This window comes from Lolium rigidum, chromosome 2, assembly GCF_022539505.1.
Source record: "Lolium rigidum isolate FL_2022 chromosome 2, APGP_CSIRO_Lrig_0.1, whole genome shotgun sequence".
Taxonomy (NCBI): Eukaryota; Viridiplantae; Streptophyta; class Magnoliopsida; order Poales; family Poaceae; genus Lolium; species Lolium rigidum.
This window is the reverse complement of record NC_061509.1, coordinates 194,267,403-194,288,843: the sequence shown is the minus strand read 5'-3', so window position 1 is coordinate 194,288,843 and position 21,441 is coordinate 194,267,403. Positions and strand designations below refer to the sequence as shown.

The window sequence follows — 21,441 nt, the reverse complement described above, 5'->3', positions numbered from 1 at the left end:
GTTTTTGTGCGTAAATCCAACTTTCGGGAAAATCCTCGGAATTTATGCGTAAGGCCCTATTTTCCAAGAATATTGGCGGAGCCGAAGGACAATTAAGGTGGAGGCCCGAGGGCCCCACACCATAGGGCGGCGCGGCCTAGGGGGCCCGCGCGGCCCCGTGGTGTGGCCCCTCGGCCGGCCTCCGACGCCCTCCTTCGGACTATTTATCGGCCTCGACCTAAAAACGCACGGGAGAAGTCGAAGTCGCCGTAAACCCTCCGAACGCCGCCACATCGCGAAACTCCGTCGCGGGAGCCGAAGTCTCCGTTCCGGCACTCCGCCGGACGGGGAATTGGAGGAGATCATCGTCGCCATCACCGCCAACGCCTCTACATCAACCAGCCATGTTTCCCCCATCCATGTGTGAGTAATTCCCCCGCCGTAGGCCGAAGGGGATGGTAGGGATTGGATGAGATTGGTCATGTAATAGCATAAGATTGTTAGGGCATAGTGCCTAGTGTCCGTAATTGGTACTTTGATGATATTGTTGCAACTTGTTATGCTTAATGCTTGTCACTAGGGCCCGAGTGCCATGATCTCAGATCTGAACATGTTATTGTTTCATCATGATATTCATTGTTTATGGTCTTATCTATAAGTTGTATACACATGTCGCTGTCCGGAACCAATGGCCCCGAAGTGACAGAAATCGGGACAACCGGAGGGAATCGTAGCGATGTGAGGATCACATGTGTTCACGGAGTGTTAATGCTTTGCTCCGGTACTCTATTAAAAGGAGTACCTTAATATCCAGTAGTTTCCCTTGAGGCCCGGCTGCCACCGACTCGGTAGGACAAAATATGTTGTGCAAGTTTCTCATTGCGAGCACGCACGACTATATATGGAACACATGCCTATTGATTGCTTTGTACTTGGACACCGTTTTATTATTATCCGCAAATGCCCTCGCTATGATTGTTACATGAGTTTCTCTCATCCATGCAACGCCCGTCATCCGTCCCCGTGCCTACAGTATTTTAATCCTGCTATTTATTAAAATCACTACCGCCGTCTCTGTTACTCTGCTCGTCGTTATTTCACTACCGCTACTGCTATAAAACCGTTACTACTGATAAACCCTTGCGAGCAAGTCTGTTTCCAGGTGCATCTGAATTGACAACTCCGCTGTTAAGGCTTCCAAGTGTTCTTTGTCTCCCCTTGTGTCGAATCAATAAATTGGGTTTTACTTCCCTCGAAGACTGTTGCGATCCCCTATACTTGTAGGTCATCAGTCTAGGGTAAAGATTTGTAAAAATAGCCATAGGCACATATACCTTTTTCTTATTTAATTTCCTTTTATTTTATTTTAGCTAGGATGGTGAAAAGAGGGGTGAGTTTTAGGGTTTAAGGTTATTTCAAAATACTATAACAAGCAATCATGGCAAAAGCACAAGAATTAAGCAAGATCACTATGCCTTAAACTTAATTCAATAAAAGTTATTGTTGGTTCCAAAATTTGGAAAAAGGGAAATTCATTTTCTTTGCTTTGAAATTTTTGGGACGTTACAAACCCTTCCCCCTTAAACAAATCTCGTCCCGAGATTTTAAGAAAAGTTAGGTTCCTAAGAGAGATTGAGCAAGTGGATTAACAGGAAGACATACTTGGCATGGCCTGGGGTGCTTCCTGTGCTTCGGTGGTATTCAAGCGGTAGTAATGACCGTTGCGGTTGTTTGGGTAGTTTGGGGCAAACTTCCTTCCAGTTGTGGCACAGATCTTCAGCTGGGCGAGTTGCAGCGGTATTGAAGGCAGTCCTAGCAAGCTTCTTGGGGCATTCATTGGAGTAATGACCCAAAGTTCCACATTCATAGCAGGTTACTGTTGACTTGTCCTTTTGGGCAATGGGTACAGCATTGCTTCCAGTCCTTGGGGCATTGTTGGCGGCTTTCATCGGGCACTTTCTAGAGTAATGACCTGTAAGACCACATTCATAGCAAGTCACAGTGGACTTGCCTCTGGGGGCATGGTTGGGTATTGGGATGAGCTGCTCCAGTGATGCTATCTTCACGCGGAGGCGAGCAATGAGGTAGTCCTTCTTGGCGTGCTGATGGCGAAGTGCCTTGCGCTCCATTGCAAGGATGTTGATGGTGTTAGTCATCTTGGCGTGCTCAATGTGCATCTGGTTGGCTTGGGCACGGGGGTTGTTGAGGGTAGGAGGGGCCATCTGAACAATGAGGTAGATCATAAGATAAGAGGGGAATTTCTATGGTTTGTTTGAGATAAAATTTGAAAAGTTTCATAACTTGAGTAGTGTTGAGGGGGTACAACCAACAACACTTTTTCATTCATACCAAACATCACACATTACAAAGCTAACACACCGTAGGTTTTAAGAACCATTCACCGCTCTACGATACAAGGGGATCCTGATACAAACTCTTGCGTAGGTGTGAGTTCTACTAAAGTGATCAAGTGTGCAAAATTTTAGGTAGAATTTCAAGGAAAAGTAGAGCATGGACTTCTCCTTTTGAAAAGATTTCAAGGATAAGAGTGAGAATAAGTTTTCATAAATATTCACTTCATTGGTTTTGAAACTAAGTTTTTCGGACGTCCATTCTAACTAGGGTCTCCTAAGGTCAAACAATGGCTCGATACCAACTTGTCAACACCCGGATTTTTAAGTCCGGATGCCTATTATGCCATACATCGCAATCCCGGGAATATTGTTGTTGCGAGACATAATAGTTGAATATCATAGAGTCATCATTTATTACAACACATAATCGTCTTACAAAGGTAGATCACATGATCCAATATTACAATAGTAGTTGATCTATTGATCAACGAACATCACAAATAGCGGAAGCAAAGTAGTAGTGGCTATCTAATCCACAGGCCAACGCTTGACGTCAGGAGTAGTCCTAGTTGTCGTAGATGTCCTGCTGTCCATCTTCCTCGTACTGCTGTTCTCCTTCAAAGTCTGGCCATTTGAATAGCCAGGGACAAAGCCATGAGTACTTTTAAAGTACTCGCAAACTAATACTAAGGTAAGTACTTATCAATTTTAGTAAGGGGTGCTAAGCTCTAAGTTTATTTGCATAAAGCCAATTTTAGTTCACAAACATTTAGTAAAAGCCTCCTCATTTGCTAACTAATTCAAGTGGGAACATTAGTGTCATTCCCACCACTCTGTTGTGATTCAAGCCAAATTCACCATTCATCTTTCAAAATCCAAACACAAGTCATATGTCACATTTTCGAAAATGGTCTGATGACAGAACAGTATGGCCTTTCCAACCGTCCTTAACCGTGGACGCGGCTATTCGAATAGGTTTACACTCTGCAGAGGTTGTACACTTGTGCCACAACTTTTGATTTCATCCGTCAGGGGTAACCCTGAATAATCGTAACTCAGTACGCGGATCATCAACCATAACCTTTCACTTATATATGCTAGTATGAGCACCTCTCCCCATGAGCTTGGCCTCCCGGTGAAAACCGCAGTCAACCCGGAACTCGCACGAGGCTTGGGCCGGACATTCACCTCATCTTTAACGTCGTTTCTTTTGTGTTGTGGAGGCAGATTTTGGCATAACCCCGATGACACTTGTTTAGAGGGAACCCATACTAAGACACATAAACTTCCGAGTTAAGCCCTACCCATAATCGGGTATTGTGGGGGTACTTGTAAATTGGAATGGTATCGCATCCGAACCCAACCATCGGTTTTTGTAAAGTTCACCATTTCATTCACCGATCATATTCACCTTCAAAATCTTTCAATAGAATGAATCATTATTCCATGGTTTTCAAAGTCTTTTTATTTCACATGTTCCCATCTAGAGTAGTCAATTTTATTTGTTAGCACTAGCAACTAGTCATGAGGGGTGCTAACTAGCTTATAGCTTTCTAGGCTAAGTTTGATGCTCTTGTTCTATTCTAGCCCAAGTAAATCATAAAGCAAAACTAAGCTTTGAAATACAATAAGCAACATATTTGCAAGGTAAAAACATGGGAGAGGTTTATTAAACATAAAAATAAATGGTGATGGTGCCTTGCTCTGGTAGAGCTTTGCACTTGGGACTTGCAAGAGTGTTAGCTTGCAACATTATAACTTGCATTAGTCTAGCTTGCCTTGGTTGGTGTATGGATCAAAATGTTCCTCCTTCTTCTCCGTAGATGTTCTCGTCGTCCCCTTCGTAGCCTTCGGTGCTAGCGTCTATAAACGAATACGAGGATACAATCACCACCCAAACTTGCATGCTAGACTAAACACACCAAAGATTCACACAAGCCTATGCTAGCATCACATCTTATTAGCATGGTGATTTACTTTGTTCTATTTTAAAGAAAAATAATTTCCTCTCATTATAATTATTTATTAGTGTAGCTCTTTAATGCTTTGGAGGAAATAATTTCCTCTCATTGAATCTTATTAGGATTTAATCTCTTCAACTAATAATAAGATATGAGTATAGGTTGACCAAGGTCAACGCTCATATTTATTATTTGAGAGTGGAAATTTAAATGAGGTGCTACACCTCATGCATTTTAATACTAGCATGGAGATGATTTAATGTCTCTAAGTAACCAAGCATGAGGCTTATTAGACCAAGGTCAGTACCTCTATTTGAATTACTTAGGATCACAAATAAAATGAGAGAGAAGCTCCCATACTATTTAAATAAGTTTATGTGTATGTGTTAAATGGACTAGAAATGGCTCCATAGTCATTATTTGGATCTAGTCCATGATCATGCAAAACAACTATGCTATATTTTTTCATAAACAATTATATTATGTCAAATGTGATTTATTAGAGTTGGAATCAACTCAAAATTATTTATAGATAATTTTTAATATTTATTTGAAGTTAGAAAAGGCCCTGCCTTGTTATTTTTATCATTTGAATTTAATCACGAATTTGAACATGAGGCCAGTGGCATTGTTTAGATAATTTCATGGGCTTTCCGAATATATAAAATTTGTTAAATTTGGTGTAGTAGATTTTAAACTATTCAAATTTGAATTCAGCATCAGCATTGGATTTGAACTAAATGGAATAGATCATATTTGAATTATTGGGCCACGCGGGAAAACAGAATGGGCCGAAACGAATTAAACAGAGTAGCACGGCCCAGCAACACAGCCCGTGTGCGCGGGCCGCCTGACGAGGTGGGGGCCACCCGTCAGCGGCTCATAACCCGCGAAACGGTACGCGTTATGTGATCCGTTAGATCAGAACGCGATCGAACGGCCGTGGAGCCTCGTCGTCTCCGACGAGATCCCGGCGTGCCGGCGGCGTACCTAGGGGTCGGAGGGCGCTGTAGGTCACCGGCGGTCGATGGCGAGGTTTGAGGCGGCGTTGGCGAGGGTGAAGAGGCTCCTGGTACAGTGGCGGAGCTTGAGGAGGCGTGGATCACTGGCGATGGTCTGCGAGCTCCGGCGGCTCTGAGCTTCCAATTGGGGCGGCTCCGGCGAGTTGAGGTTCAATTGGGTGGTCAGGCAGGGTCAGTGAGGAGAGGGGAGGAGATTGGTGTGAAGGGAGTGTGCTCTGGGTGCCCCTATTTATAGATGGCGAGGTGACCGACGGGTGCTGTGAGAGGGTGTACATGGCGCGGCCGCTCCGGTGTGCGAAAGGGCGTGGCGAGGACAGCATCTTGTAGGCGATGCTCAAGGCGTATCTTTTGCGTCCAGGGCCCGATAGGATCGCTCGGGCGCGTGCGCTTCTGCCACGGTACTCGCGGCGGTGCTCAGATGAGGACGACGGCGACAAGGCGGCGGCAGTCGATCGAGTGCGTCTACGAGGTAGAGGTGCAGGTGGCGGTTCTCGTCACAGGCCTAGGGATGCAGGGGGAGGACGAGGGCGACTGGTCGCGTGGCGTTCTGGCGCGCTCGGTGCACGCTCACCGCGTGCCTGGCACGTCCTGGCATGGGGCTGGGCGTTCTTGGCCCGGCCAATGTCGTGGCTTGGCGGGCGAGGGCAGGGCATGGGCAGTGTCCTCGTGCTCCATAGATGCTTGTAGACATGGTGTAGGGGAGAGGAGAGGCTCAGGTTGCTCGAGTGCAAAGGTGGCCGGCATGGTGCACGGCAAGCATTGTTTAGGTGTTTCTCCACACTTTAAACGACGGTGCAGGTACTGGGATTGATGCAGGGGTTGCAGGAGTTGATGATCATCACGAGTTAAAAGGGGTTTAGGCCAAAATCCTCTGGATAATAGCATGTAACATAAAGCAAAGATGCTGCCTGCCAGGTGTTTGATTAAACGGCCGCATGAGAAAAAAGTTTGAATTTCGAAATTCTTTTTGGTGAACTTCATTCATACAATTAATGTGCTAGAATGGTGGTGGTGGTATTCATTTTGGTGAAGTTTTGCAAGATTTCAAAATTGGTATGATCTTCTCATAGTTTCAAAGTCCTCACTTGTCAAATCTATTCTGGTCAACCTGGTCAAGGTTAGCAATGGTGGTCAACATGAAAGTTGTTCACCTTGACAAGGTCTTGGATGACATGGCAAGTGTTGACCAAGTTTAGTTTAAGATTTGAGAGATAAAGAGGTGCAAAGTAAGGAAGAAAATAAAAGGGTGACATATGACCATTATCATATGTGTTTGAAATTTGAATTTTCCTTTGATTTGAATCTGGTTTCTTTTATGCATTTGTGTTTGTTTTTGTTATATATGAGTTTTAGAAACCATAGGTCAAGCAATGGTGGCCTCATATGAAGATTTGTAAAATTGCCCTTAGTGTATGTGAGAGAAATGGGGATTTTCTCCTATTTGATTTCCCTCCAATTGATTTGACTTTTCTTGACTCTAATGTGATTCTTATTAGTTTAGAAACATTTTCAAACCATTGAAACACTTTCAAATGGTCTTGTTCAAAGATTTGCAAAATTGGCCATAACACATAAGAGGTGATGTGTGAAAATTCATTATTTTTGTAAATTGTTCCCCTTGCTTTACTTGGACATGGGTTAGGGTCAATTTAGTGTTATATTAGGTTGAGAGATGGTTTCACATCATTTGGTCAAAGTTTGGAGTCATAGGGCAAGAATTGGGTATTATGGCTATGTGTCACATATGCCTCTATGCATATGTTGCATTTGAGTTTTAATTTGACTTGGCTAGACCCAAATGGTGTTGTTAAGTGTTGAAATGGTATATAGAATTGATCCCACCATTCACAACAAGTCTTAGGGTCAAGATTCCCAAATTCATAAATTTGCATTTTACTCTCATATGCCTCTATGGCATTTTTAGTTTCTTTTTATTTTCTTTGGTTTCACATTGGATTTGGTTTGATAAGTGCTAGATAGGGTGTATGAAGGTTTTCCAAACCTCTAAACAAAGTAGAAAGGTCTAGGGTAAAGATTTGTAAAAATAGCCATAGGCACATATACCTTTTTCTTATTTAATTTCCTTTTATTTTATTTTAGCTAGGATGGTGAAAAGAGGGGTGAGTTTTAGGGTTTAAGGTTATTTCAAAATACTATAACAAGCAATCATGGCAAAATCACAAGAATTAAGCAAGATCACTATGCCTTAAACTTAATTCAATAAAAGTTTTTGTTGGTTCCAAAATTTGGAAAAAGGGAAATTCATTTTCTTTGCTTTGAAATTTTTGGGATGTTACATTGACATTGGCATTCTTGTACCTACACACACAATAGGCAAAGCAAAGAACGTGTGTGCATGGTATATGAACACATCATCCATCATGATGGTCCATCTCTTTTGCACATCACCATTAGCGTTAAGCAAAGCATCATAATAGATATGGTGAATATGCGGAGTAAACATGGGAACATGCTCAACATGGATATATGCAAAGTCTCCAAAATTTGAGAGAGCTATGGGGGCAATCTCATTTACAAGCACATTAACATTATGGCAAACCAAGCATTGGAAAGAGCAAGTATTCAACATTTTGGTTGCATTAATGGGAGAGTATTGCAAGCATCTAGCACAAAACATGTTCAACATTCGATCATGGTTGTCGACAAACCTAGGGAAAGAGCAATTGTTCATCAAGGTTGTCACAACACAAGCATTAGCATCATCATTTTCATTGCAAGCAATACATGGGAAAGAGCAATTGTTCGACATATTGCAAGCAATAGGAGAGAAAGTGAAACTCTCATAGCATGGCATGGGGATATTATCATAAGCAACTAATTCCACATGATCAACAATAGTTGTATCACAAGTATCACATGGGAAAGTGAAAGAAGCATATGACATGGCAATAGGATCATTTTCATCATTGCAAGCAACACATGGGAAAGAGAAATTGTTCGACAAGTTGCATGCAATGGGAGATATATTGAAACATTCATCGCATGGCATGATCATATTTTCACAAGCAAGTAATTCCACATGATCAACAATGTTATCAAGCAAAGCATCACATGGAGGAACGAACGAAGCATATGAAATAGCAATTGTATCATCATCATCATGCATGAACTCACAAATCATCATGTCCACTAGTGGGATCATGGCATCATCAACACCCATATAGGTACCTTTGTAGTCCGACTCATTTGAAGTGGGTGTTGTGGAAGAGGTAGGCTCCATATGGCCTCCATGTTCATCTTCAATCAAGCATGGTGTGATAGCATCATCTTCATGCACCATGTACATCTTCTTGTCCGTGATCGACGTGTCGTCATCCATGGGACCTAATGAGACACAAGGAAACACACTAGAGGTAGAGGGTAAGTTGTTAGAATTCGAAATGGCCTCACATGACCTATCAACTATCACTCTCATCTCACATGGTGTATCACTCATGCTCTCGAAGTGTATGCACTCAAGCTCACATATAGTGGATGCACTCATCTCACATATAGTGGAGTCGCTCATCTCACATATAGTGGAGTCGCTCATCTCACATATAGTGGAGTCGCTCATCTCACATATAGTGGAGTCCCTCATCTCCATGGCAATGACGTCGTCGATGCCCAAGCAACCTAGCAAAGAGGAAGACAACACAAGAGGAGTAGAGGTTAATGTGTTAGAAATCAAAGCGCCCTCACTCAACTCATGTGGTGTATCACTCTTGCTCTCAAGGTGTTTGAAGTAGGATTTGCACTCGGCTTTGTCTTGGGTGGTCATATTGGCTTCAAGAGCTTCTAGCTCGGCAAAGTAGGCTCTCATCTCGGCCTTTTCTTGTGGGGTCATATTGGATAGCTCTCACTAGGAAGGGTGTATATGTATGTGGTGGAAGGAAAACTACCAAAAGGTCAAAACTCGCAAACCAAAATCGAGAAAATGGTTCAAGTTAGAGAATAACCGATATGTACTCACACACACACTCAAAGCACATGCAAAAGGCTAAGAACTCTATATGGTGGTAGGTGCGGATGTGGATAGCAAACGAAAAGAACCAAAGAAAATGTCTATTGTCAAATGTGGGTAAGATCCAAAGTCAAATGTCAAAAATGATGATCTATGTCAAGGAAACACGGAAACACACACAAGGAAGAACAATGGGGTTAGCGCGACCAAAGAATTGAGCAAGTAACAAGATGGTCCTAACAAAGACTATTAGCTCGGTGTCGCGCCAACACAAGAGAGACCGTAGCTTGGTTGCATATGAGAGAAGCAACTAGATTTGCACAAATGCCACTCTTCTCTTTTCTCTCTTAGTGCTCACAAGCTTTGCACTCTTTTGTATCGGTGGACACACACTCTTTTTGTATTTCCTTTTTCTTTTTCTCTTTTTTTTTCTATGCTTAGAAGCTTTTTTTTTCTATATCACACTTTTTCTTCTTTTGTGTATCTTTCTCACCGAGCTTGCTTCGGAGCTTTGCTCAACACAACGCACACACACTCTCTCACGGTCGTGACACTTGTGCAATGCTTCGCAACACTCGGAAAGCCACTCTCAATGGGATAGGTACACAAAGAAAGAAACGGGGCTACAAGGGGTGGGGCAAGTTATACCTATTGATGTTAGGCGGTGTCAAGCACACGAACTTGCGATGATCGAGGTGGTGTCGATGATGGTGAAGAAGTTGCGCCGGAATCCGGGGTGCCAACGGCGTCGTCGCGGTGTTGATGTAGGCGCGGAAGCGGAATAGACAACCGATGCACTCCAAATCGGAAACCGAGCAAATTAAGTCAATGCCCGAAAAGTTGGGTCAAAACGAGCGGTCAAAAGTTGGGCTCCAAAAATCGTCAAAAATTAGACGTGGGCTATGTGGGGTAGTTGAAGGATGTTGTTAAAGTTTGGAGTCAAACGGCCGCCGGAAAGTTATCAAAATTTAGGGCAAAAAGATGGATCGGAATTGGACGAAACTAGAACAGGAATTTCAGCAGCGCTATTGGAGGCCGGCACTGCCGGTTGGAATTGGGCGGCACTGCCGGGGTGGGAGGAGCGGCACTGCCGGAGTGCTTAGAGCATCTCCAGCCGCGTCCCCCAAAGCGTCCCCCAAACCGCGCCGGATTGAGCGTTTGGGGGACGTGTTTTGTTCGTGCCGCCTTTGGGGGACGTCGCTCCCCAGCCGCGTCCCCCAAACGCCGCCCCCAATCAGAAATTCAAATAGATGCATTCAAAAGAGATCGTTCCCGCCGATTCGTCGCGATCGAGTAGCGGCGATCGATCAAAGTACCGGGCGCGCGATCATATTACGGACCGGTGGTGCATGCAAATTAGAAGAAGGGGTTGGGCGACGGCGTCGTATCCCGAGTCGACGCAGGCCCGTCGAGCACGATGACCTCGTCGCGATCCGCCCGTTCCTGTGCATGGTGCGTCCGCTCCGTCGCCGACGCGGAGGCCGACGCAGGTGTAGCAAGAGAAGACGCGTCGGCCTGCTCTTGCTGCGCGCGGCCGCTGCCTCCGAAGCCGATGCCGCCGCCGGGGCCACCGCGTCCGCCGCCGCCATTTTGGCTTCGATGTCGTCGAGGATCCGGCCTTTGAAGAAGTTGTGCGCCGCTCGCGTCCGGGGAGACATTCCCTCCGTCGACGTTCTCGGCGAGGGACATGTCGTCCCTGCGTTTCTTGAGCTCCAGCTTCTCCTCTTGCCTCTTGAGCAGCTCGGCCCACCTTTGGTCGGCCTTCTTGTCGCGGGAGATAAAGGTCGAGGAGACGTCGGCGAGGCATTTCGTGATCGACGCTCGCGTCTTCTCAGACGACGCAACGTCGGCCAAGGCGGCCTTGGCAGCCTTGTTGCCAGTAGGACGCCCTGTCGAAGTTGCCAGCGGCGCGTCCAGATCAATGGCGTCCTTCCCCTTGGACAGCGACAGGCGCGTCAATCGCCATTTCTCATTGACTTTGAGCTTGCTATAGCAATGCATCAGCGCGAACGGCTTGTGACCTTCCGAGTGCCTCGAGTACAATTCCATGGCCCTATCAAACTAACCAAAGGAAGCAGAGTCATTTCATCGAACACAATGTAGGCGCTACGGATTATGGAAGAAAGAGTCGTACCAGTTGGGCGACGTCGGCGCCGCTGTCGCCTCTGGTCTCTAAGTCCTGATGGTACCCATGGAAGGAGTTCACCGACGCCTGGATGATGGCCCATCGCGTCGACATTGCCTTCTGGCTCCTCTTCATTGTCACTCTATTGTAGTCGCTGTTGATGAGCTTGCGCTCATCGAACTCGGCCTTGATCCTCGGCCAATACTTCCCGCCTTTTTGGTTGGCGCCGATGATGGAGTCATGGCTCACCGTCGCCCACGACTCGCACAGACAAAGATCTTCCAGAGGCGTCCACTTCGCGCCCCGTGTGCCCGACGCCTTCTTCTTCTTCTTCTTCTTCTTCGTCCTCACGCCGTCCGCGTCTACCTCCACGAGATCATCGTCACCGGCACCCTCGTCGTCCTCTTCGTCGCCGCCCTCTTCGTCCTCATCGTCGTCCTCCTCGTCGTCCTCCACCCCCTCCTCTTCCTCGTCGTCCTCCTCCTCAACCCCGTCGTCCTCCTCGGCGACCGGCGCCGTCGTATTCGAGCGGACCCTCGCGGCGGTGAAAGGGTCGCCGTCCGGACCGGGTCCCGCTCGCGCTGCTCGTACGCCGGGGAGTAGAGGTTGTTGGGGTTGAAGCCGCCGTGCGGCAGCGCATCCCGGTAGTGCGGCGACAAGTTAGGCGTCACGCACCCGGGAGTGGCGGAGGGGCCGTCGTTGTAGAAGGCGGCTTGCGACGGAGAGATCACTCCGGGAACGTACACCGGCATGGACGTACTCCATGGGCTCGCGTTGGTGGCGGCGATACACCCGGCCATTACGTGCTGTTGCTGGCGTGCCGCCTGAGCCTTCTTCTCCAGCTCCACCGCCCTCCGTCCTTTCCGCTCCGCCGTCGATAGCTTCCGGCGCAGGCAATCTTGCTGCCATTGATCTTCGGTCATTCCTTCGAGCTTCTTCTTCGCAGCCGGCGCCTTCCGCGGCTTCGCGAGCGGCGCTTTCGCCCCTATCGTCGCATTGCCCGGCGGCTTCTTGGCCGCTTTCTTCGCCATCTTTTTGGGGGTCTGTCGGCGGCGCCATGGAATGGGGAGAGGGTAGCGGCGACGGGTGGACGGCGGGAGGGAGAAAGAAATCGGCGGGATAGGAGAAATGAATCGGCGGCGGGATATGTTTTGGGAGGCCCGTGCGCGGCGGTATAGGCGCGATTTGGCGGGAGCGGCGGGATTTGGCGGGAGTGTGAGACGAATTTTCCCTGTGCCGCTGACGGGTCGGCCCCGCGTCGGTTGGCCTCGCTTTTCGTTGTGTCCGGCATCCCCGGAGCGTCCCCTGTGGGACGGGGATGGGCTCGGGGCGCCGGACACCGTATCGGGCCGCGCCGGACAAAAATGGGCTTTGGGGGACGCGGCTGGAACGCTTTTTTTGTCCGGCGCGCCCTAAATCCCTTTGGGGGACGCTTTGGGGACGCGACTGGAGATGCTCTTAGGCCGGCACTGCCGGGTTGGTTCGGCCGGGAGTGCCGGACTGGATTTCTTCGAGCCGAATCAAGCGGAGCTGAGCGATTTCTTGCGTGGATGGAAACGGGAGGAGCAGGTGAAGCCGGACCTTGCTGCTGTGGCCTGGTGGTACGTTGCGCGCGGTGCTGTTGGCCTGGAGGCGAGCTGGTGGATGAGCAGCGCTTGCTGCTGCTAGTGCTTGGTGAGGGAGCAGCGAGCGGGAGTGGCTTGGCGGCGCGCGGCGATAGCAAGCGTGGGCGACGCAGGAGGCGGTTGGCCGCGGTAGGTCGAGGCGAGGCGGATCGGGGCAGAGCAGCCTGGGTGAGCGAGGCGCGAAGCGGGCGAGCGATTGGAGCGGCGGCGTGGCGCGTCCGCGCGCGCGATGCGTGGGGAGTTTGGTGCGGGCGTGCGGCGCAGGATGGGCCGGGGAGCGGCGGGCCTTGGCCTGGAGCTTGGAGGTTGGCGAGCGGCCAGGCGTGGTCGCGACGGAAGCGGGATAAGGGAGGCGCGCGGCAGGGGAGGCGGGGTCGACTTGCTGCTGAGGCGCGGCGCCGTGGTGGTTTGGCCGATGATTGGTGGAAGTGGGGCGCAGGTGTGGCAGGCGGGAGGTTGAAGATGATGGGGGCCGGCAGTGCCGCCAGGAATCGGCCGGCAGTGCCGGTGAGCACGAACAGGACGAACTGTTCTTCGTGAGTAGCGGAAAATTGGCCAGAAAATCGTCGATTACGAAGATATACAAGGAATTTGACCACGAAATTTTGCAGGGATGTAGATCAGCCACTAAGACAACAGATCTGTGGATCAAAACCACAAACAACTCAACAAATCCAGAGATCCAAATTCGAGCTATTTTTTGGGGCAAAATTTTTGGGGAAATTTTTTGGACGAAATTGGTGAAATTGGAGGGTCAAATTCGTGGCAACCTTTGCTCTGATAACATATGATACGGGCTAAGCCCGTGTGGGTTGCCGATCTCACGAATTGATCCGGGTGAGTGTGATTACGGAGGGGGATTCGCGGGGAAGTGGATGAACGCGAAGAACTCGATACAAACACACGCACACACACAAATCGGTTATCCTCGTTGGCCCGAACCACCAACCGATAGAATTGCGAGAGAAAGACCAAATGTAGAATCTCTTGCAAAAGATCGACAAATCCAAATAGAATTCCCAAAGAGTAAAAGACCAACTAAGAATAGAGTTGCAAGGCAAGAGATTCTCAATTGATAAAATTACTAGAATGGAAAAAAGATCTGGATAAGGAGGGATACAATAGATGGGTAATCTAAGGTGGGGGTTTCCCAAATCCACTAGGGGATAGTAGAGGCACAAGTTGGGTAGGCTAGAGTTGAAACCCATAAGATCTCGAAGCCAAGTCATGGTTCCGGAACGTGGATAGCTAACTTCCACGCACCCCTATCCATGGCTAAATCTTTGTCGATATTCCAAACCTTCAGGTCTCTCTTAACGGACTCCTCCCATGTCAAGTTTGGTCTACCACGACCCCTCTTAACATTCTCATCACGCTTTATCCGTCCGCTATGCACTGGCGCTTCCGGAGGCCTCCGTTGGATATGTTCAAACCATCTAAGACGATGTTGGACCAGCTTCTCTTCAATCGGTGATACTCCAACTCTCTCCCGTATATCGTCGTTCCGTACTCGATCCTTTCTTGTGTGGCCACATATCCATCTCAACATGCGCATCTCTGCTACACTTAACTGTTGGATATATCGTCTCTTCGTTGGCCAACACTCAGCGCCATACAACATCGTAGGTCGGATAGCTGTCCTATAAAACCTGCCTTTTAGCTTTTGTGGCACACTCTTGTCACAGAGTACGCCAGAAGCTTGGCGCCACTTCATCCAACCAGCCTTGATTCGGTGGCCCACATCTTCATCGATATCGCCATCCTTCTGCAACATGGATCCCGAATATCGAAAAGTGTCTCTCTCCGGTACCACCTGCCCATCAAGGCTAACCTCTCCCTCCTCGTGCCTAGTGGAACTGAAACTGCACCTCATGTATTCAGTTTTAGTTCTACTAAGCCTAAAACCTTTCGATTCGAGAGTTCACCTCCACAACTCTAACTTTCTATTAACCCCCGTTCGGTTATCATCGACTAGCACCACATCATCCGCAAAGAGCATACACCATGGGATGTCTCCTTGTATATCCCTTGTGACCTCATCCATCACCAAATCAAAAAGATAAGGGCTCAAAGCTGACCCTTGGTGTAGCCCTATTCTAATTGGAATGTCATCAGTGTCGCCATCGCTTGTGAACACTTGTCACAACATTATCATACATATCCTTGATGAGGGTAATGTACTTTATTGGGACTTTGTGCTTCTCCAAGGCCCACCACATGACATTCCGAGGTATCTTATCATAGGCCTTCTCCAAATCAATGAACACCATATGAAGGTCCTTCTTTTGCTCCCTGTATCTCTCCATCAGCTGTCGTACCAAGAAGATGGCTTCCATGGTAGACCTCCCAGGCATGAAACCAAATTGGTTTTTGGTCACACTTGTCAACCTTCTTAAGCGGTGCTCAATGACTCTCTCCCATAGCTTCATCGTATGGCTCATCAGCTTGATTCCACGGTAATTAGTACAACTTTGAACATCCCCCTTGTTCTTGAAGATTGGTACTAAAATACTCCACCTCCATTCTTCGGGCATCTTGTTTGACCGAAAAATGAGGTTGAAAAGCTTAGTTAGCCATACTATCGCTACGTCTCCAAGGCCTCTCCACGCCTCGATGGGGATACCATCAGGACCCATCGCCTTGCCGCCTTTCATCCTCCTTAACACCTCCTTAACCTCGCACTTCTGGATACGTCGCACAAAGCACATGCTGGTATCATCAAAGGAGTCGTCTAGCTCAATGGTAGAGCTCTCAGCCTCTCCATTGTAAAGGTTGTCAAAGTACTCCCGCCATCTACGCTTGATCGCCTCATCCTTCACAAGAAGCTGATCATCTCCGTCCTTGATGCATTTGACTTCGTTGACATCCCTCGTCTTCCTCTCCCTAAACTTGGCCATCTTATAGATGTCCCAAGTGCCAAAACACACCACTCCCGCTTTTAAAAAGAAGTTTGCTCCCAGGTGCCAAAACACACCACTCCCGCTTTTAAGTTCAAACAATATTTTCAAGTAAAGCAAATTGTCTATATCTCCCTTATACGCAACTGAATTCTTTTTTGAAAGGAACGCTTTTTGGAGGACGGATCTGCACACCCAGGTCGAGATAGAAACTCTTGACTGACAATGCTACCGTGTCATAAGAGTTATGCCAGGGGGCATGTTACACGGGACTCACCTAATGTAATGAACATAAGAAAGTTAAACACGTCTAGGGTGTCTTTCTGTGGCACTTGATGCATGGCTCAATAAGCTTAAAGTGAACAGTCGAGGGCAAAGCTCCCTCAACATATTTTCTTATAGCGAGGCAAGCTTTTCCTGCTTCCGTTAGAGCCTCCTCACTCATTGACAAACATTTGTCTGACTTGACGAACCTCTTGTCACAACCACGGGTAGTGTCTAGCGTAAGACACTCCAGTGACAACGTTTTCTGAACAATATGCCTTGTAAACTCAATCATGCTCCTTGCAGAGCAAAAGCCAGTAATCATCACATCCCTGAGCTTTTCGTGATGGTTATTTGAGAGGCAACGAGGATGCAATGCATCAACATTCAAATCTTCGAGGATCGAATCGTGCCTTATTGCTGGCAGCAAAATCTGCACAACACCATATCAATGAATAATTTCCAATAAAGAAGGATTTCAATTAATACTGTTGTTTATCAGCCCACACTTCCTCAACTAATTTACAGTAATAGGTTCACTGCAAACAAAATTCGAATAGAGTTCATGTATATGGTGTCAGCATAAGTAATTTATTTACTATAAAGACGAGAGGATTTTGTACACCCGCATGGGTGTGGGTGTTTCCGTCACCGTCCATTGTGCTTTAAGATTGGGATAAAAAGAGTAGAGAACGGAATCTTTCCATCTACCATGGTGGGCATGAATCTCGAGAATCCACACCCAAGCGTGGGTGTACAAAAATATTTCCACTATAAAGACAATACTCCTAGATCTTAATAAGTTTTGTCAAATAGTCAATTGCACCACTACCAAACAATAAGAAAAAAAATAAGGTGAAATTTTAAAAAGGATGGTATAAATCAACAGAAGCTATTTCCTGATGAGGAAAACATCTTCATATTCAAAGATAAAATAATTTCAAATAACTACTAGTTGTTTCCGTTATTGATGGCTCACATGGACAAATGAGTACTTACACGCAATATAAAAGTCCTCAAGTTGGGAGAAGCATCAATAAAGGAAACCAGGGAACAAAAATCATAATCCGGGGAATATGTTGGTCGAAGAAGTTCTATCTCCAAGTAATTGAGCTGGAGGAATCTACCAGGCACCATTGGTGTATCAACCGTCTGAAGAAACAGATGCCAAAAAAATCAGCACACCATGTGTAAGTAAGGAAGTGATGATACACAAAAAAAAAATTCTAAGATACTTTTCAAGTATACAGGACAAGATGTAAATACAGAAGGCTCAGACTGACCTCATCACGTGTTGACAGATAAAGGGATTGGATATTTGGTGCAATAGAAGGAAGCCTGGTAGAAGCATAATATAGCATGTCAGGCTCATATGCACAAGCCATTCCTAATTTACTCACTTGCAACGAAGCTCCAAGTGAGATGTGTATCACACGTCCGTTATAGTTGAAAGTGGAGAGCCTTGGAGCATTGTTTTCAATCATCTCCAGAAGTTTGCAACTCGTCACATCCAAGACTTTAAACCGCAAAAGCACACAAGGTATCTTCAAAAAAGTTATATCATCGCACTGCGAAAGGCACAAATACTCCAAAGAGCAACTATTGGACAGGAAGCAACATAGTTCCTCCCCAGTAATGTGAACTGAACTCAAACCCACACTTGTCAAGCTACGCATGGAACCAACTTGCACCATAGAGTGCAAGGAACATTCCGCAAGGAAAATAGAATGCAATGAGCTTCCCTTATCTGAAGATAAAAGTGAACACGGGAAGTTGTATTCTATCTCGCCACCTTGGGTCATTTGTAGCGTCAATTCTTTAGTTGCGGGCGTAATAGCAATTTCAAGCCATCGGTCAACATAACTAGGGTGAATATTGGAACAAGGGTATGTCACAAGTTTAAATATGTTTAATCCCGTGCCAGCATGATTGTGCATGATGCGGTCAACTCTAGTGATAAATTTCTCTGTTATTACTCCTTTAGATGCATCCTTGTTTAGTCCTAGTGTATTAATATCAAGGATGAGTTTGGGATAGAATCTCCAAGAATGCAGAAAACCACGAGACACACATGCAGCACGAGCAGCATCTCTCATAAGCATGAGAGCATGTATATGATGAAGGATGTCCTGGAAAAACAATCATCAGGGACAAAAGGCATTAGAAAACAGTTGCAGCAGCAATTTGCTTCCATGAAATTAACAATACGGGCAAATTAACATCTAATTGGTTGACAAATATTTATTTCTTTTAACCAATTACAGATGCATCACCAATTCCTACAACCCAACAATCAGAAATGTGTCCAGTGCTTGAAGCAAAGATGTTTTTATTTTCTTTCACTTACAGCTACAAAGTTTCATTATTTATCAGCATCTCATACCTCTGGAAAATGGACTTGTGACCCCATTACTTCAGCACATTGAGAACCATCACCTTGGTGACAAGGTGAATCCATAATAGTAGAGGCCGAAGAAGTGGATCCATTATCTGCAGTTCAGTTAGTAGTCACTAAACAGCAGGAAGAAAGTCCTAGAATACTGTCAGGAGCGTAGTTGCAAACACCAAAGATGCTATATCATTTGATTTTTAAAACACAAGGAAGCTGCTACAGGGCATTTACGTGTGACACATGACTCTGCTAAAATCGCAAACGTCCCACTGCAGTACTCCCTTCAGAATGGGCGCTCGCCATTTTTCCTTTAAAACATAGAACTCCATGAAATAGGGCATATGGGTTTGAGAAAACGAAAAAGAATTTGGGTCTTATTTCTTTGTAAAGGAAGACATTGGGAGTACAACCTCCAAAGAGGAGGGACACAAAAACACACACGCAGACGACCATCCACACCAAGCGACTACAACTAGGTGAGGAGGTGTCCTTAACTTCAGCCAGCAACGACATTAGGCCTCGCCCAGCCTTGCCTCCAGCCAAGAATGGTGAGGCGTCGAGACTCGGAGCAATAGGGCAGCATCATCTCCGTTGCTAGATGCCTCCAGGGAGGGTCGCAACTCCAGGACTGAACATGCCAATATACCTTGCACCAATGTACCTAGAGAGTCGGCGGGTGAAATGGCAGGGACCGGCTGGAACTTGTGTAGCTTTCGTCGGGGAAGTGCTGCTGCCGGCCTACATTGTGCCTCGGAGGTCCACGCCCTGTGTAGCAGTCTACGCTGTACCAAAACAACGCCAGTACTACACTTGCCTTCAAGAAGGGAACAACGCTGAGACGCCGCTGCGGGCCAGTCCAGCAGGCCGGACCTAGGGTTTCCCCTGGTGCTCGAAGAGGAAGTCTGGTCAGGGTCATGCCAACACCTCCAAGGAGGTAACATCACCCTGAGGCGTCGCCGTTGACACCATAGGCCGTCGGCATGCAGAGCAGACCGGAGATGGCAGTGTAGGTGAGCAGGAAAAGACCAACAACACGGGGAGGGAAGCGTAGAAACGTTGCCGTCGAAGTAGATGGGAACTAGCAGGCCAGCATAGAGCCGTGCTGCTCGCATGCCGGTATCCTCCAACAGCGGCGGCCAAGAGGGGTGGGAGGAGGGAGAGGGGTGGGAGGAGGGAGAGGGTTGGTTGGGGCGATGCAGGTGCCAGGGGGCACCCAGATTTTGGCGCCAAACCTCCACCACCTCTGCAGCACCAGGAATGCTGTGTCCCGTCTTCCTCTCGACCTCATGCGCAGGCAGATGCCCGCAGCACCACCACGTACTCCCACCGCGCCACCACGCTGAGATCCAGCACGCCGGCCATCAGAACGTGGGCCACACCGCTGCCAGGCCGCCGTGAGGACTTCGCCCGCTGGCATCCTCTGGGATGGATAGGGAGTAGGGGGTCTTGGGGAGTTATGGGTTTTCCGATAATCACGGCTTGCTAAGCAAGAAAGGAAAAGAAGTGAAGAGCCGAGAGGATCCTCCTACACAACTACACAATCACTGAAGGATAGTATTTGCAGACATACAAACTTGTATAGCCACAAAATTAGTTCCTTATGGACAAAACTGTCTCAAAATTAAGCCTTTATGCACATATAAGCAGTCTGGTACAAAACCGCAGCATTATTCCTCTCCACCAAAATCACAGCAAAATCAATTCCTTATGCTATGACCACCAAACTAATCCTTCTGAACAAAACTCTTCCCGGTTTAAGCAATTAGACAGGACGAGACTTGTTTGACACGGACAATGGCGGGCAGCCCAACAAAACAACAAACAACTTAGCCGCATAAACTCACAATCAGTCATAAAAAATGCAACGAATCAATATATGAGCCAGACCAAATAAGTTGAATTATTCAACAAATTTAGCCGCAAAACTATAACTTAACAACAGAGTTCACTACAACAACTACTTAGACATTTTGGTACGCTATTTACTCTGGTAAGTAATAAGTGTCGGAGATTCAGTTCAAATTTAGACTAAATTGAACTAAACCTCCGAAACTTATTATGGATTAGAGGGAGTAACAAATTTAGTATGCCTTTGTTCCAAAGTAAGTTCCAAAGTAAGTGTCGCAAATTTATCTAAATTTGAATGTATCTACAATTAAAACACGTCTACATACATGCAAATTTAGACGACACTTATTTTGAAAATAAGGGACTGTAATGCTTAGAAAAAATTAAGGATAAGAGGTGGTGAGTTCAGATCTTAAGTTTTATCACTTTTTATAAAGAATAAAGACAATATCAAGAATAAGATGTGTGAGCTCAGATCTCATATTACATCAAACACGAAGTCACAAATTAAAGAAGATGCGTAGTGCCTTGGAGCAAGAGGCATACAAATTGTCCGGCAGATCCGCGGCGGCTGGCCTCTAACGGACAGCGATTTCATCAGCTCTAGTATCCCCATGGCCACCGCGCCAAAATCGACGCCGACCTAGACAAATCGACGGCTCCGCCCTCCTCCCCTTTCTTTGTATCTCTTATTATTCCTGATATCTTTCTCGCCGGATTGTGAAAAGGAGTGGGGAACGCGAGTTATGTTGGATATAAATAGTGGGATCCTTTTGCTGACTACCGCCCTGTTTTATAGGGAAATAGTACCTTAGCAAATTCCTTTATTGCACCTCATGGCCCGAACCCGTGACTGTCTCGAACCCAAGCGGTTGAGATTGAACTGATCCAAGCCTGGCTGAAGTCGGCCTGGTTCGTTTTTTGTTTCGAGCGGAAGGTTGTGCCGGATATTTTTGTTTTTCTTTTCATCGGGAGGTCGGTCTGGATCTAATGTCCCAGGAAGGATTTTT

General features: G+C 46.8%; 1 protein-coding gene across 1 annotated transcript; it reads right to left on the bottom strand.

Moving 5' to 3' along the window:
• Positions 1-12,863: 12,863 nt before the first annotated feature.
• On the bottom strand, positions 12,864-19,945 carry LOC124690432. Its single transcript, XM_047223820.1, has 7 exons — positions 19,876-19,945; positions 18,575-18,681; positions 17,475-18,320; positions 17,171-17,343; positions 16,718-16,730; positions 16,401-16,624; positions 12,864-13,671 (listed from the first exon to the last, which is right to left on the bottom strand). The coding sequence occupies exons 1-7, from the start codon at positions 19,943-19,945 to the stop codon at positions 12,864-12,866; spliced, it is 2,241 nt and encodes a 746-aa protein (XP_047079776.1).
• Between the last annotated feature and the right edge of the window lie 1,496 nt (positions 19,946-21,441).